At 41.3% G+C, this 17816-nt stretch overlaps 1 protein-coding gene across 1 annotated transcript in view; it reads left to right on the top strand.

Annotated features, from left to right (window-relative positions):
- The first annotated feature begins 2013 nt into the window (after positions 1-2013).
- Positions 2014-17816, top strand: part of CSRNP3 (cysteine and serine rich nuclear protein 3) — a 104906-nt gene continuing 89103 nt past the window's right edge. The window contains exon 1 of the mRNA XM_030209485.1: positions 2014-2065. Within this exon, the coding sequence (XP_030065345.1) occupies positions 2059-2065 (7 nt within the window). The 5' untranslated portion in view covers positions 2014-2058. The remainder of the gene's footprint in view (positions 2066-17816) is intronic.

Raw genomic sequence — 17816 nt, 5'->3', positions numbered from 1 at the left:
ACGTTACAAAAGCAGGTCCCAATTAAAAGTTACACTGCCAAAGAGTGCATGGACTGAGAAGCAGCTCTTTGAACAGGTCAGTTATTTTGTGACTTATTTGTGTCTGTAAAACTTTGATATGAATTCAGTCTGTCTGGTGACGTGTTTCAGAACAGGGATCCAGGTTGACCTAGTAGGCGTCAATTAAGGGTGAAAATTGGAACCAAATCTGGAAAGTAATGATGCACGTTTGTATTGGATAACTGTACTTTTTTTCTGCTCCCTGTTGGTCACCAGAAAGTTAATCCATGCTAAAATGAGGTGGCGAGAAAGTAGAACCAGTGTTAAATATAGCATCACTGGTATTGACAGTAACTAACCTGCTGCACCTTTGATCGAACGACATAGTTGTTCTTTCGAGGCAGAATTTTACAAAGTGTGGTGCGATATTATAGGTTTAGCTGTTTTATGTTGAATTAAGTCCAAATTCGTACAGATGTGATTATTGCAAAATGATTATAAGTAACGGATATTCATTGATCAGGTATACAGAAATATAGATAGATATAAATGTCTAGTTATACATAGATATAAAGATATAATACGTCATATCATGTAATTATTCCCAGATAAAAGGTTCTGAGTGGCTTTGCTATGCCTTCACAAAGTGCAATGTATGTCTGCCTTTCTGCAGACACAAGAACAACAAAAGGGAGAAGGGAAAAAAACCAGTCTGTTGAACATTGTTGCATAGAAATCCTGCAGCCAAACAAAGCAGACTTGATGATTTCTGGGCTCCATCTTTAGTGTTTTTCCAGTAACAGGGACGCTAAACTCTTGCCACAAAGTGCCAGGGGTATTGGGGTACAGTTAGCCTTTCAGTGGGCCACAAATGGGGGTCCTGCATGGTTCTGACAGCAGAAGAGGAAGCAGCAGGTGAATGTTACTGGCTGACAGCTCCTGCCCACTGGAAGGCAGAGCACAGGGAGTTAGGGAGGACCAGTAGACCTCTGCATTGTTTTTCCTACCACTCACCCCCCCCCCCCATTATTTTCCTACTAGCAGATGACTTACCGAGACAGAAATCTTCATTGATTAGCACATCTGAGAAGGCCCCTCCTAAACATGTGACTGTTCCTAGTTTGCCTTTGACTTTTTTTAATCCTGCCTCGAGGAGGATGTTGTCTGTGTATACAAACAAGGATGGAAGTGTAAAGGAAAATCAGCAGCTAATGACTGACCTTTCTTTCTTCTGCTATACATACTGATTAACTTAGAATCCAATCTGACTGGAATTATTTTGATATGGTATTTTCACAGGATGTTGCTCAAACAAAAGAACTTTTGTCATTTTGTCTATCTTTTTTCTTTTTTTCGATGTGTGTGAAATCTGGATTAAGGTGTGTCTCAGCAGTTTCCCTCCAATGTTAATTCATTTGACATTTTCCCCATCACGTCTCCAAATAGCAAAACACAAAACCAGATCATACTGTAAGATGTAGGTAACTGGTGCTCGGTCAAAATGTTTTCAAATCATTAACACTGTCAGATGTCAGGTTTTCAGATGAAAAGTCAGTTTGGCATTTATTCCAGCAAAAGTGCTCTTGAAATTAAACTGCCAATGCTTTGCATAAATTTAAATGAGTGTGTTTTCTATACAAAAATTGTGGATCAGCTCCTAAGGAAGGCTTTTTTTTTTTTCCGCCCCTGGGTTTCAAATGAATAAGAATTAAAACACTCACCGTGTACCTTGCCTTTAATGGCCACAATGTATTCCAGCTCAGCCTGGCTTTTTAAGTTCCCTGGTGATTCAGGTATTCTGGCGAAAGAGCAGAGCTACAATTTCTTACCCAGCATTCCCTCTCAGCTGCTGGCAGGCCTTCACAAGCCTTATGCAAATGAGACAAGCACAGTAGCTCTGACTGCAGACACAAGAGAGGGAGTTCAAAGGTTGCAAGGCTGGTGGAAGGCTGTAACAGTTGACTGGGGGAAAAAAATAACCGGCTTTTATGTGATGGATTAAACTCTTTTTTTGATGAAAGATTCCGAAGACCTGCGGGAACAGTAGAAGATTACTATATGGCTGGTATGGGTGATAGAGAATATAACTTTTGCTTCTATAGATATATCGATTTGGTTGCTTGATCCATTATTTAATTACTGATGAATGAGTTCCATGGAGCATTCTTTTGAGTTGTTAACATGTGCTGCTCGCTATGCTGTTTCTAAATTGTGCAGCCCTAGCATGCATTCCCTGTTTTCCCGTTTCAAAAAGGAAGTGGTCTGAGAAAAAGGTATCTATGATTTAAGAATGTACAATTCCCTGGAAAGTACAGAAATTCCAGTACCTTTCTGTCTTGTATTCTGAGCATTGCAACTGATGCAAGTATTTTAAGCTTTTAAATTCGACATCTTTCCCAGTTCGGCTCCTCTCTAGATTTGCTTCCGATTTGATGCATTTTAGGTAGGGGGTTTGTTTTGCAAAAGGAAAAGGATATTTTTTCTTTCTCTTAAATGAAGAGAGGGATCAGAAAGGAAGCATAGAAGCATGAAAATAAGCATCTATTAATAGCAACATTATCCTGACCTTTTGTTATTATTTTTTTTAACTACGCTTGTTTGTAGTTTTTCTGTATACTCTACTTGGCATGTTACCATGCACTTTGGACAAAAGCATCATTGCAGGACTGCACTTCAGCTCTAGGTTTTTTTTGTCCTTTAAGCTAATTTTTCTATTGGTCGGTTTTCCGTTTCTCATTTGCTCTGTTTAGTTGGCACCAAGTTGTCTTGAACTTATGCTAAACCAATTATGCCTTTTTTTTTCTTTATTTGGCGTTTGTTCAAGGGTAATCTGTTTGCTTTGATTAAAAACGTATGAGAATCCATGCAGTGTGGTTAGCTATTGCTCAGAATAACTGCGTTTCAGAACACACACACACACATATTATATATATATATATCGTAACAATGTTTGTTTTTATTTTACACAGTAAGATTATATGTTTTAATAGTGAACGAAAAGTACTCTTTAAAACATGGGGTGAGATAGATGGGCATTGCATTTTGTATTCTAGGCATGAAAATCGTTAGGGATATTTCTGAATTAACCATAAAAACAGATTTCGTACGAACTGTGAATGTGCAATATTAATAGCATTAATGTTCATCCATCATAAATCATGTACTTAATTGGAAGCTATCTCTGTTTTGAAAGGTAGACTATAGCTCTAAAGTAAAACACAGCTTTAAAAATTTATTATTACTGCACCTGGAACACAATTTTTTTTTTTTGCAGATTTTTTTTCCCCATTATGTTTGCATGAAGCTCTTGCTTTTAAGTACACATTGGGGAGGTAAAATTGTTGGCTCTTTCTACTGTAGTGATAAAGGGGCGGCTAGGTAGATTCTTACTATTATAACCAAACCAATTTGTGCCAGTGGCACGTGTCCTTTCTTTTCGGGAAACGGGAGGCTGGCGATCCATTGAAAATAAAAGCGAGACATCTCGTCATCTTGTGTTCTCTGGAGCTCAGTCTCTGCCCTGCGTTTTGTCTCCCGATGCTCAAGCTTAGAGAAAGAGATTTTATTTTAGAGCAGACCCAACAAATAGGTGCAGTAGATTGCTTTCTTCATGGGATATCTTGGAAGGTCTGCATTATGTGATTAGTCTAATAAGCAAGTGTTTAGCATGCAGGTATGTGGGTGCTAACCCTCTAACACCATAATTACAAATGGTTCACTAAAATAACCTCTCTGTAACTCTATTTAAAAACAAAACAGGTTGGAGGGGGAAAGGAGACCAGGCCTCTTGACTTTATTATTATTTAAGCTTTCAACATTTCACTAATTCCCAAACTAGGTAGTTTGATTAAACAAACCAGACAAACTTACTTAAGAAACATCTGTACCACTTCTCATGGTTAGTCCTATCTTCTGGAAGATATCGACCTTAGGAGAGAGCTGGCAGTGCCAAAATATATTTTACACAGATGCATCTGATTTACTGGGCAGACATCTTCTGTGCTTGCTCACATAAACTGGAAACTTACATTAGCTTTGGGTTTTTAACAGGTGAAATTCTAATTCCCCCTTTGCCCTGCACTCCTTTTAAAGCAGATATCCTGCTGCTGGAGTTGATAATAAATCAAGTTGAAGAGAGACAGCTGTAATCCAATCCAAAATAAGAGAAGCTTTTGAAAGATACTTTTTGTTGACCTTATAGAATTATCCTGCATTTTCTTTTCAAATCAATTAGATACACTTTGATTTCAATTAGACACACTTTGAGCTGTAACGGTATTAAATATGTTAAGAGTTAAAAGATGGTGATGCTATTCATATGCATATAGTTTGTGACTTTTATTGGAGGTTCTTCTGTGGGTGACTATCAATGAAACACAGATAATCAGATTTCACAGAATTTTTCAAAAAATGCATTGTGGGGGAGTAGCCTAGTGGTTTGTGCAGGAGCCTGAAACCTAGGGGAAGAGAGTTTGATTCCCACTGCAGCTCCTTGTGACTCTTGGTAAATCATTTATCCCTCCTTTTACAAAAATAAGTACCTGTGTATAATATGCAAATCACTTTGATTGTAACCTCAGAAAGGCAGTATATCAAGCCCCATCCCTTAGGAAAGGCACCCTAGCAAGTGCACTGAAAGCACTGTGACCAACACACCAGGTTATTGTTAGCCCATATATTTATTATAAGATATTAATAAGGACCCAAACTCATTTTGAGTGATTGGGTGTGCTACTTAATCAAAAAACACATCTATAAAATCTTCTTGCTTTCAGTGAGTTTGAGTTTGCTAGCATACATGAAATTATCATCATTTTTGTGGCAGACGTTCAAAAGAAAATATGTAAACTGCAATTGCTTTGAAGGCAGCCAGGACTATTATTACCTTTTCTCTATAACTAATTGTTCTATTCTGGATACATGACTAAACTTTTTGTCGTGGGGATAAAAGAAAACTGTCACTTTATAGCAGTAGTTTTCAACCCAGTCCTGCAGGCATAACCAGCCAGTCAAATATCCTCAATAAAAAGCATGGAGGAGCAGCCTAGTGGTTAAAACATAGTAACAGTGAGGGGCATAATCGAACGGCGCCGGCCATCTTTGGGGCCCGCTCTGCAAAGGGGCGGTGCCAACCGTATTATCAAAAAAGATGGCTGGCCATCTTTTCTTTCGATAATATGGTTGGGGCTGGCTAAATCTCAACATTTAGGTCAAAAGTTGAAGATTGCCGGGTTTACAGATGGCCGGCTTCAAAACAAGTGGAAAAAAAATCTAAGTGCTCGTCACCAGTGGGATTTGAACCAGTGCTCTAACCACTTGGCCACAGCTCTACTCACTTGGATGTCCCTTCCTTTTGATTATGCCCCTTCAGGTCTCTCTCAGCCAATCACAGACAGGGGTCTCTCTCAGCCACTCACAGACAGCTAAATGCGCTGTGATTGGCTGAGAGAGACCCCTGTCTGTGATTGGCTGAGAGAGACGTGAAGGGGCATAATCAAAAGGGAGGGATAGCCAAGTAAGTGGAGCTGTGGCCAAGTGGTCAGAGCACCGGTCTTGTAATCCAGAGGTGGCCGGTTTAAATCCCACTGGTACTACTGAAAAAGCAGAGCAAAAATAGTTTTGATTTAGGAAGTCCCTGACGAGCACTTTGATTTGTTTTTTGGGTGGGAGGGGATTGGTGACCACTGGGGGAGTAAGGGGAGGTCATCCCCGATTCCCTCCGGTGGTTGTTTGGTCAGTTGGGGCTCCTTTATGAAGCTTGGTCGTGAAAAAAAAGGGACCAAGTAAAGCCGGTGAAATGCTCGTCAAGCCTGGCTTTTTCCCCCCCCCCCATTATCAAGCGAAGCCGGCCATCTCATGAGCACGCCCCTGTCCCGTCTTCACTACCCTACTGACACGTCCCCTTGAAATTTCACCGGCTCCACAATGGAAAACAGTTGAAGTCGGCCAAAATCGGCTTTTGATTATACTGATATGGCCGGTTTCAGGAGATCGCTGGCGATCTCCCGATTTGTGTCGGAAGATCGCCGGCGATCTCTTTCAAAAATAAGCCTGATAGTAACATAGTAGATGATGGCAGAGAAAGACCTGTACGGTCCATCTAGTCTGCCCAACAAGATAAACTCATATGTGCTACTTTATGTGTATACCTGACCTTGATTTGTATCTGCCATTTTCAGGGCACAGACTGTAGAAGTGTGCCCAGCACTAGCCCCTCCTCCCAACCACTAGCCCCGCCTCCCACCACCGGCTCTGCCACCCGATCTCCGCTAAGCTTCTGAGTAGCAGGCTGAGAACCAGGACAGCCACTTTTCAAGTTCCACAGCTCCCACTAAAGCTTCTTGTAGCTTTAGACAAGTCACTTCATTCTCCATTGCTCAGATACAACTTAGATTGTAAGATCGAAAATAGATATTGCTCCTGAATGTAACACCCCATGAGCTTGGATTTGGAAAAGATAAATAATTACATTCAGAAATCCAAATGAATATGCATAAGATAGATTTATATGCAATGAGGCAATGCACACAAATCCATTTCATGCATATTAATTTTGCATATCCTAAAAGCCTGAGAACTGGGATGTAAACCACAGCTTTATAGGATTTCACTGAAAATGTATTTTATTTTATTTTTACAATTTTACAATGAATTACAAGATTACACTCTTGATACAGCAAAGTGTTTATACAAGTCTAAATTCCTATATGGAACTAGTATAAGGAAACTAATAAAGCTAATTTTAACACTCAAGTCCACTATAAGTAGATCCAAGATTTCCAATTACAGGAAAATTTAAAAGAAAATATTAAAGTTAGTCAACATTTAGTACTGGACAGAATAATATTAAATTAAACTCCAACTGTTCTTTTAGAAGATATGAATGATGACAAGTGTGAAGGATCCATGAAAACATACTTAAACGAATTAAGTCAAATTATGCATTTACAAGGAAATCTTAAATAAAATATTCCTCCAAGCTGGAGAATGGCAGGCTTTAATAACAGAAACTGTTTTCGCCTTTTCTGTGTCTCCTTTGAAATATTTGGAAACAAATTTATTTTTAAACCAAGAACATTTTTCTCCCGATTCTTAAAAAACAATCGGAAAAGCCATGATTTATCAGGAGTTAAGGCAACAGTTGCTACCAAAGTGGCTGCTTGGACTTGGTCTGTTTCAGAAGTTTCTAGAAATGCTGACAAGTCTAAAGAATCTTTTCTTTCTTGTTGAGACAGTGCCTTCTGCAGTATATAATACACCTGATTAAATGGTGGCAAACTTGCTTCAGGAATTTCTAAATTTTCGCGAAGATATCTCTTTAACATATCAATAGGTTTTATCATGTTTATTTTAGGAAAATTAATAAATCTCAAGTTATTATTCTTCATAAAATTATCATATAGTTCTGTTTTTCTTCTTAAATTAGTAATATCTTTCAGCATTACTGCTTGTAAGTTTCCCATCACTAACAGTCTTTTCAATATTTACTTGTTTTTCACTTAATGATTTTATGTCCACTTCAGTTTTCAATAATCTCTGTTCAATTACAACAACTTTCTCAGATGTAGCATTTACTTTTTGAGTAACAGTTAATATAAACTGGGAAATCAAATCCCATAAAGAGTCGAGTGTTACCTCTGCCGGTTTCTCCAAAATCTTTAGAGGAGTATCACTCAAATTTTCATAATTCTTCACCGATTCCATATCTTGCAAACCCGGACTGCATTCCTCGAGCGAACTCAACTGATGCTTGGGCTGCCCCTCGAGTTGGAATGGAGCTTCAACCGCGAGATTTCCACTCATTGGAGGAAAAGCCGTCGGTCCGTCAAAGGGTGAGCTAGTCGACTGCGGCTGCGGGGTTGGAGTATGATGGTTGAGACTCAAGGTGACAACCTGTCCCGAAGATGCCGATACCTCCTGCATCGTGCCGGCGCCCTCTAGGGATTCGCCCACCATCTGCAGATTCTGACCCGAGGAACTCACAAATTGGTCCATAGGACCTGAAGGCAAGGAGGAAGGTGGCAGCGAAGCTCGAGCTGTTGCCCTTCCGCGTCTTCAGCATTCTTGGAAAAAAGAAAATGTGAGCTCCTCTCAGTGTCTAGATGCTGGCGGCCATCTTGTATTTTTAAAATTTTCCTTTCACTGAATTTAATAATCTTGTAAGCATTACTATAACCATGTGTAATAAATCATCATTCTCTCTAGGTTTTATCATTTTAAAATGTATTTTACCTGTATGTAATTTGTTGTAAAATGGGTGTGTTTTAGGGCAGTACTCCTCCACTCTCTTTTGGAGGCACACCTAGCCAGTTGGATTTTCTGGATTGCTACAGAGAATAGGCATGAAATAAATGTGCATATATTGGAGATCCATTGTAAGCAGATCTCTCTTGTGCGTATTTACTGTGGTAGTCTCGAAAACTTGACCAGCTAGGGGCCTCTCTTACTAAAATAAAGTAAGGTTTGGCACTTACCGCACTTTGGGGTCCTTTAACAAAGCCACGGTAAAAAGTGGCCTGTGGTATTTTGGGGTGTATGAAATTGCCACACACCAGGCCACTTTTTACCACCACGGGAAAAAGGCCTTTTTAAAAATGGAGCATTAAGTGGCTGTGCACTAATATTAAAATGTACATGCAGCCATTTACTGCCTGAGCTCTTACCACCACCTATTTAAAAGGCGGTAAAGGCTCAAGCACTAACCTGGTGGTACTTGGGCAGTGCTTGGCAATGTGGCCATGCTGCCGATTACCACCGGGGACACCTCTATGGTGGAAAATGATTTTGTACTGCAGGAAACTGCACGCACTAAAATCAGGACTAATCCGGGTGCCTGGGAGTATCCGACGGTAGTGCTGTTTTGGCACATGCTATCTTCACGGTAGCCCTACCGCACCTTCGTAAAAGGGCCCCTTTAAGTGTAAAGCCTATGCAGTAAATGCAGGGGGCTTGCCCTAAATCTTCCCTGCAAATATTTATTGCACAGGGCAGATTGTTACCACACAGGCACCACATTACATGCAGTACCAGTTAGCACGGGAGCACATGTACATCAGATGCTACATGTAACAGTGCAAGCCCACTGAAAATAAATTATTAAAAAAGACACACCAGTCTTGATGGCACACTCCCCCCTTCTCTCCTGATTCCCCCACTCCATTCATATGCCAACACCCCCCCTCCCCACACATACACACCCTTGAACATCCTTGAATGGAAGGATGTCCCCTTGCAGTAGTAGTGCTAGGGGTCATGGCGGTCATTTTGTATCATGACTGCAGCCCAGGTGGAAGAAGAGGTGGACAACTCCCATCCAGCACCACTCGCCATCACTTACAATGCCCACGTAGGTCCCAAGGGAGGGATGGGTGGAGGAAGGGCCAGGCTTTGAAGGGGCCCTTGTGTTCTGATTTAGGATGAGGGAACATTTTCAGGCCAAGGGGATTATACAGGGTATGTTTTTTTTTTTTTGGGGGGGGGGGGATTTGAGACTGAGGGGAATGTTGGGGAGGGGATTGGATACTGGATACTTGTTGAGAGGGAGGTCTGTGACCAAGGGGGATGGCGGAGAGGGAATCAGATAGTGGGAGATTGTCAGGGGAAAGAGACCTAAGACTGAGGAGGATATTGGGTGGGGGGAATCAGACACTGGGCTCTTGTCAGAGGGATCTGAGACCAATAGGGATGTCGGAGAGGGAATCAGATAGTGGGTGCTTGTCAGGGGAAAGAGACCTAAGACTGAGGGGGATATTGGGTGGGGGGAATCAGACACTGGACTCTTGTCAGAGGGATCTGAGACCAATAGGGATGTCAGGAATGGGATTTGATGCCACCACCTATTGTGACATCAGCTGACTTACAAATCTTGAGCTGGTGTTAACTGTGGCTGTGCTATCAGTGGTCAGGACAGCTGGAACATGGTACTGCTGTGTGTGCTAGCGTATATAGCCAACCACTCATCTGCCCATCCATGTCACACCCAGCTCTCGCCCACTCCCAGGTTAGGCAGGTAATGCAGGAGTTTTACCACCCTGGCTTCTTTTTTTAGCACAGAAGACATTAGTGTGAGCCTGTGCTAATGCCTACCATGCAGTTAAACTCACATTAGCTGCTTAATGCAGCTTAGTAAAAGAGTCCTTAGGTGTGTATCCAGGAGAGATTGAGAAACATTGGCTTAGGGTTCTACATATAGAAATGTATTTAATTAAAATGTTTATAATCCACTCCATCTGCAACTCTGGGCAGAGTACAAAGAAATATATGTTACACTAGTAAAAAAGGCCCGTTTCTGACACAAATGAAACGGGTGCTAGCAAGGTTTTCCTCGGAGTGTGTATGTTTGAGAGAGTGTGTATGAGAGTGAGTGTGTGACAGAGAGAGAGTGAGACTGGGTGCGAGTGTGTCTGTGAGAGAGAGAGTGTGTGTGATTCTCCTCTCTCCCCTGCCACCACTGTAGCCACCCAGCGATTCTCCTCTCCCCTGCCCCCCTGCAGCCACCCAGTGATTCTCCTCTCTCCCCTGCCCCCCTCCAGCCACCCAGTGATTCTCCTCTCTCCCTTGCCCCCCTCCAGCCACCCAGCGATTCTCCTCTCTCACCTGCCCCCTTCCAGCCACCCAGAGATTCTCCTCTGTCCCCTGCCCCCCTCCAGCCACCCAGCGATTCTACTCACTCTCCTGCCCCCCTCCAGTCACCCAGTGATTCTCCTCGCTCTCCTGATTACCTCCGTCAAAGCGGCTGCATCATTGAAAGCTCTGCCCGTCTCCAGCCTTCCCTTTGAGTTTGTTCCCTCAGAGTCCCGCCCTCTGGCTGGCTTCCATAACGTTCCGTTCATAACATCTCCTCACATCAGCCAGCCTCCAGCGTTCCCTTCCCTCTCACTGTTCCGCCCTCTGATGTCATTACGTTTTGACGTGAGGGCGGGACAGTGAGGGGGAATGGAACGCTGGAGGCTGGCTGATGTCAGGAGATGGTTACGAACGCAGGTAGACACATTGGAACGTTGCAGGAGCAAATTATTATATAGATTATGCAGTTGATAAAATAAATGATTTTGATGTAATGTATATTTGATTTTCTCTTGTAGAAAGCAAATCTTGGTGTTTTCTGAAGACCCTAGACTATAGGTGTATCAAATCCTAAGAAACATATGGTGTCTTTTACTATCAGTGCATGTTATCTGCCACAGGACCTGTTTTATCCCTCTGGGCCCTGCTGCCATTAACATGCGGTAATCTGTAGTAAAAGTCTCTTACACTGTTCAGAGCGGAAAATAACAGTGTTCAAATTTATGCTTACTCTCTCTTCCACAGAAGTACTGGTAGCAAAGAAAAGAAACTGAATTGAATAGAAAAAAAATCCAAATCAAAGCTAGACAGAGGCACCTGAAAATAGATCTTTCAGAAACATGTTTTTAATGGTGGTCCACAGTATATCATGTATTTTTCACAGAAGGGTTCTATGAGGAAATGTTATTTGATAATGAGCTGATGGAGTAAGGCACTTGTAGGTTGGAAGCACTTCTACCTGACTTAGCTTCCCTTTGTTTCCATGCACCGTCACACATTTGACAGACGTGTAGAACAAATCTGGAGAGGGAGAGAGAGAAAAATGCACAGTTGCATCAGAAGGTAATGATTAGTGTCCAGTTTCTCAGCTGGCTTCCTGGAAGTTAATGTGTAAGGGTCTGATTTACTAAGCATTTTCTTCCATAGACATAGAAACTGAGAGAAACCAAACCAGATCAGGTCATAAATATCCTAAATTAAGAATCTGTGAAATTAAAGCTTAGTATGCTTAATGCCATATAGAAGACTAGATTCAATAAACGATGCCCAAATTTGGGCACCAATTAACAATTACTAGGGATTGTGCCTTTTTTTTGTCGTGGTTCCACTTTACGGAACCAGCTCCTTTTTTTGAGGTGTTTGAAAGCTTGTTTTTTCAGATGGCTTTCGGATTATGTTGAGTAGGTCTTAGGGAATCTGCAGTGAGTTTAACTGCACAGTTCTGGTCACCGCATCTCAAAACAGATATAATGGAATTAGAAAAGGTACAGAGCAGGGCGACGAAAATGATAAAGGGGATGAGATGACTTCCCTATGAGGAAAGGCTAAAGTGGCTATCTTCAGCTTGGAGAAGGGATGGCTGAGGGGAGATATGATAGAGATCTATAAAGTACTGAGTCAAGTGGAACAGGTAGATGTGAAATACTTGTTTAATCTTTCCAAAAATACCAGGACTAGGGGACACGCAAAGAAGCTACTAAGTTGTACATTTAAAAAGAATCGGAGAAAATATTTCTTCACACAATAAGTAATTAACTACTACTACTACTTATCATTTCTATATCTCTACTAGACAGAAAATGTGGTAAAAGCAGTTAGCTTAGCAGTGTTTAAAAAAGGGGGGGTGGCCATGGGCGTAGAATGGGCGGGTCGTGGGTGTTTTTAAAATCTATGCCTAATTTAAATATCGGGATTTACACCAAGTTTTACTTAGCGGAACTGCCCGTGACTTAATTTAGTCATGCAGATGGGAGCTCAGTGTGTTATTCTATAATCAGTGTGGAAATTTAGGCTTATTCTAAAAAGTATGTCAAAATGTAGGTGTTCTTTGTAGATTATGCCTGTTTCGCAATCTCTGCCTCGTGAGGCAGTGAAGAGGCACTTTAGACAATTTGGTGTTAACGTCCCCCCTGAGGAAGCAGAGATTGCGAAACAGGCACCTGTCGGGGCTTATGGGCACGCCAGTCTGATAAGATAAGTGTCACGCAACCACAAAGTTACCTATGCATTGTTATGTTTAAATAAGTAACTGTATGAGTGATTGCAGCATAGGTAGGTTGGGGGAAGAGTCTATGATTAAAAAAACATACACGAGCACAGATTCACCGCGGGAGTGAAGTGACAGTAGCCGTGTTGTGCTATATGAGACTCTACCTCATTTGACCTAAGAAGATTTTGGTGTTACTCTTAGTACACTCTCTACTATATTTTTTGTTTTGTACTATTATTTAAAGAAACAGTAGATGAGAGCCGGTATTTTTTGACAGTATTTAAAGGAAGGCAGGACTTAAATTGGGCTTCACTATGGCCATGGATTCCGCTCCTTAAGAAGCTTGAAGCGAAACAGAAATTTTCTGTAGAGCGCAAGCACTCCCAGCCGCAGTTGTTGCTATAGCCCAGATAAGTGCCGCCGGTTAAATTGTGGTTTAATAAATAATAACAAAATGAAAATATAATACATTCTGGTAAAAAACTATTAGATTTTGGAGGTTTTTTTTAGACTCATGAGGAGCTTTAATATCCACATTGGGAAGGAATTTCTGTTAATAGTGGATACAAGCATTCAATCATTCACTGTTAATCTGATTCAACAGAGAATGTTGAGCATCTGAAGTCTTTTTCCTCCAAGTATAAACTAATTTATGAATAAGAGAGATATACTTGCTTATTTTAGAGTTAAACTTTGGTTTGTCAGCGAGTACCATTGATACTTTGAATTACTATTCTACAATGGCAATTGCAGACTGAATTTCCTTTATAGAATCCGTGCCTAGCACGTTGTATCCTGGAACCTAACTTTAGGTGCCCTTTCTTGAATCTACCCCAGTGTGTATAAGCATGTATACGGAGAGATATCTGATATAAATGAGGATTTAGTGGACACAAGAAAATAATGTGGTTTGCTGACCTTCGTGCACTATTTATCATGTGCTCATTAAAATGAGCCCTTGCCTCAGACGTGTTAACTTCTTAGCCTGCATGCTGTTTCATGGGCTCATCTATCAGAAAACATTGGGCCTTACAGATGAAGGAGATGTGCAGGAGATGACACTGTAAAAGTTTAATCACAGGCCCTTGAACTATATTAACACATCCTCTCACACTCTCTTTGGAAGAAATAGCAACCTTTCTCAACACAAATCCACATTTATTGATAACCTTTTGTGTAGAAAGATATTGTTGTTGTGACACTTGACAAGAAGTTGTTAAACATGGTTTTACATCCCACAATAAACGGTTGTATTTTTTCCAACAGATTCCTATAGAATGATGTGATTATGATGATTATTGCTGCTCTTTGCTATGGGTGGTTCATCCAAAAACCGTTACAGGAATTCTAAGCCTTGAACTAGAACAGTAGTCTGGGTGACAATGGCTTCTTGGAGGTCAACAATTCTTTTTGTTTGGCTACTGAATTATGGAGTTGCTCAGTGTTGGAGCCTTTGCCAGGGAGCTGCCTGATGCATGGCTTTATTCTGAGGCAATTGGCTTTTAGTTCAATTCATCCCATACTTATCTGTTGCCAACTGGCCTGTTCTCCCAGGTCTTGAAGCTCTAGGTATTTATTAACTTCTCAGTCTTATTGGTGGTTATTATTTGTTGTTTTATATTCTTTATCTGTCTGTTTTATGACCTGTTGGTCTTGTTAACATTACTACTGTTAGTTATTTTATATTGATTTGTAAACCACCTAGGCCCATCCTTGGCTACGCCACTGCCTGTCTCAAATGAATGCCATTAGCAGTCAAATCCACCCTAATCATTGGCATAATGCTGACATCATATCATACCTGTGGTTTGAATGTTCTTCCATGCTATTATGGTATAGTTTGTATTGTACCGACATTTATCATGTTTCTGTTATATGATTGTTCTATAGAGCTGTTAAATGTGTTTATTTCTGATACTGTTTCATGGTAGCCCTAATAGTAGGTTTCAATTTGCCATTTCCCAGTTTACTTCATTGATTGTATTTATGCTTATGTTTGGTCACTTTACTATTATGCTGTTAACAAAATTGTAAGTTTAATGTTAAACTGTACTTGCTGTGCACACCTTGGCTGAATCTCTTCATAAAGTGGTTAATAAATCCCAATAAATACATAAAATTAGATTTCTATAGAAGACAGTATATCTGCATGTGTAATGCAGCCAGAATACCATGGCAGTAAGGCGTGAGCTCATTACCACAATTTTTACATATTTTTCATAGGTGACTAAAAATCTTTAGCAAGCATAAATTTTAGTATAACATAATAATCTAGTAAATGACTGCAGATAAAGACCTGAGTAGTCCATCTAGTCTGCCCAACAGTCATACTCATTTTCAATTTGTGATTAAACCAACAATGAATGTGATATAAAATACTTGATCATGATCTTTCTTCAGCATTTCTGGGGCATAGGCTGTAGAAGTCCACCCAGCACTGTCCTTACATTCCACTCCAGCCTTTCCAAATCCGTCTTGTCATTTGCGGGACATATACTGTAAAAGTCTACCTGGCACTGTCCTCATGTTCCAGCTACTGATGTTGCTGTCAAGGCAAAAATAACAGTTTTAACTAGGCTCCTTAGTCCATTCAAAAAGCCTTAAATTTGCCTTTACTTATGTGACAACTGGTCCTATGTTTTAATATTCCTTACAGTAACAAAAACATCTCTCTCACCACTTTAAACTCATCAACAGAAATATTGCTCATTGTCTCCAGTCCTCCTTTTAGGAACATCAGAAAAGGTTTTAATGGCTAATGGGGGCTCTTATTTTGACACCTGATTTCCCATGGTCTAAGGCTCTTAAATACAGTAGCTCCTCGAAAATACTAAGTTTTGTATAAAGAGAGCAGAAAGCACCTGAAAAGATATAAAAAGGTAGTGAAAGGTTATTACAATATAATTAGAAAGATGTCATTCTAGTGGCTCTTCAATATTTAGGTTTCTTAGGGAAAGATTCAGTAAATGGCACTCAAATTTAGGTACTGGGGAGAATCCACACTGAGCACTACTCTATAAGGGGCAGGGCCACCGAGGGGGGGGGGCAGGGGGGGGCAAAATTCAGGCCACCGGTGCTGCAGTCCCCGGTCTCACCTGCCTGCCTCCTCGGCTCCGGGCCCCCTGCATTCGAATCGGCAGTCACAGATCGCCTCCCTTCGGCCCTTCCCTCCCTGTGTCCCACTCTCGCGGAAACTGGAAGTTACACCAGACGAGGGCGGGACACAGGGAGGGAAGGCCAGAAGAGAGGCGATCTGCGACTGCCACTTTGAATGCAGGGGTCCAGAGCCGTGGAGGCAGGCAGGCAGGTGAGGTGGAGGGAGTGACGGGGGGTGGCAGCAGCGGGGTGAGTGATGGGGGTGGTAGTGGAAGGGGGAGCGATGGGGTGGCAGCGGCGGTGGGCGGGGCGGTGGGCGGGGCGGCCTTGCCCCGAGCCTGGCCTTGTCTCTCGGCGGCCCTGATAAGGGGCATTCCACTGTTTATAGAATACCACTTAAGAGTGGATTCCTGCACCCAACTTTGCATGTAAGGGCTTGTGTAAATCCTGGCATGCAAGTTCTAGAACACTGTGCCTAAATATTTGGAATGCCCCTGACCCACCCGTGCCTTTCCGATGGCCACGCTCCCTTTTGGGTTGTTCTCGAGACATTTTGGGCATGCAGTGTTATGTAGCAGATGCGTGTGTGCAAATCCAAATTAGTGTCAGTCAACTCCAATTAGTCAATAACTGGTTGTTAGCACCCAATTGACTAATCAATTTGCAAGCGTATCTGGGCACCACACCCAAATTTGGGCACCCTATGTAGAATCGGGGGGGGGGGGGATTAACGCTAATGGTAATAACACCCAAATCTGCAGTGGAGGAGTACCCTGATGGTTAGTGCAATGGATTGGGATCCTTGGGAACCAGGTTCAATTCCCTCTGGAGCTCCATTTGACCTTGGACAAGTTACTTAGCCCTGCATTGCCCCAGGTACAATATATAACTTAGATCGTGAGCCTATTAGGGACAGTGCAAAGTACCAGTAATAGAAATAGTAAACCACATGATTCACCTCAGGGATCACTTGCAGTATATCAAGTGCTGGAAAAAAACAAGTTCAGGATATATTCATTTTTAGCCCACATACACGGGCATGGCAAATTTTAGAAACCTGCTTTCTTTTCAGAAGCAGGTTTCTAAGATTTGCCATGTCCATGTATGTGTGTGTCTTCCATATTAGCTAATCCATTTGGTGTCCTATCAACACAGAATTTGGAGGACATGTCAAGAGATACTTAAGATTTCTGACTGGATAGTTTTGTTCCAAGGTCGTCACATATGCAGAAGCCTCACATGTATGCATTCTGAAAAAACCCGGCTCCATTATTTCTAGGTGGAACATCTTGTTACTAACACTCAGAAAATGTGTGAAAGTGATTAGCAGGAGGAGAGCTATTAGCCTAGAGAAAAAGCAACAGACAGGGAGAAAGAAAGAAAGAAAGAAAAAGGGGGATCTGTAATTAAAATCCCTTCCTACCCATTAACTATGACTTGCATTATGATTTTCTGCAACAAATTCATACCATTAGTTACAAATGTTAACATAACTAGACAGAAAAGTAAACATGTACTTGTTTTATGAACATTTTCTCCTGCACTTCCATGAGGAAAAAAGTAGATTGATATAGAAGTCAAGTTATTATTATTCAATAATATTGAAAGATGAAAGCAGAGAACAGCAGGCTTACAGTGATGTAGACAGCAAGAGGATTACTTCAAGGTAATCCATAGATCACAGCAACTCTCTACAAAAGTTTGACTTATCCGAGAACATTTAGAAATGAGAGTGACAGTATAAATATATCTATAAAGGATAAATGGTCATGGACTTGATATACTGTCCTTCTGTGGTACAACCAAAGCAGTTTTTAAATTTATTATATGCAGGTACTTTAACAGCATGCACTAAAATATTTGATGGATTCAACCTCATTTAAGACTCAAAGGCCCAGCATAGGAGCAGAGGAGTAGCCTAATGATTAGAGCAGTGGGCTGAGAA

The sequence above is a fragment of the Microcaecilia unicolor genome, chromosome 7 (genome assembly GCF_901765095.1).
Source record: "Microcaecilia unicolor chromosome 7, aMicUni1.1, whole genome shotgun sequence".
Taxonomy (NCBI): Eukaryota; Metazoa; Chordata; class Amphibia; order Gymnophiona; family Siphonopidae; genus Microcaecilia; species Microcaecilia unicolor.
Note: the sequence above shows the minus strand (reverse complement) of the source record. Positions and strands in the feature narration are given on the sequence as shown.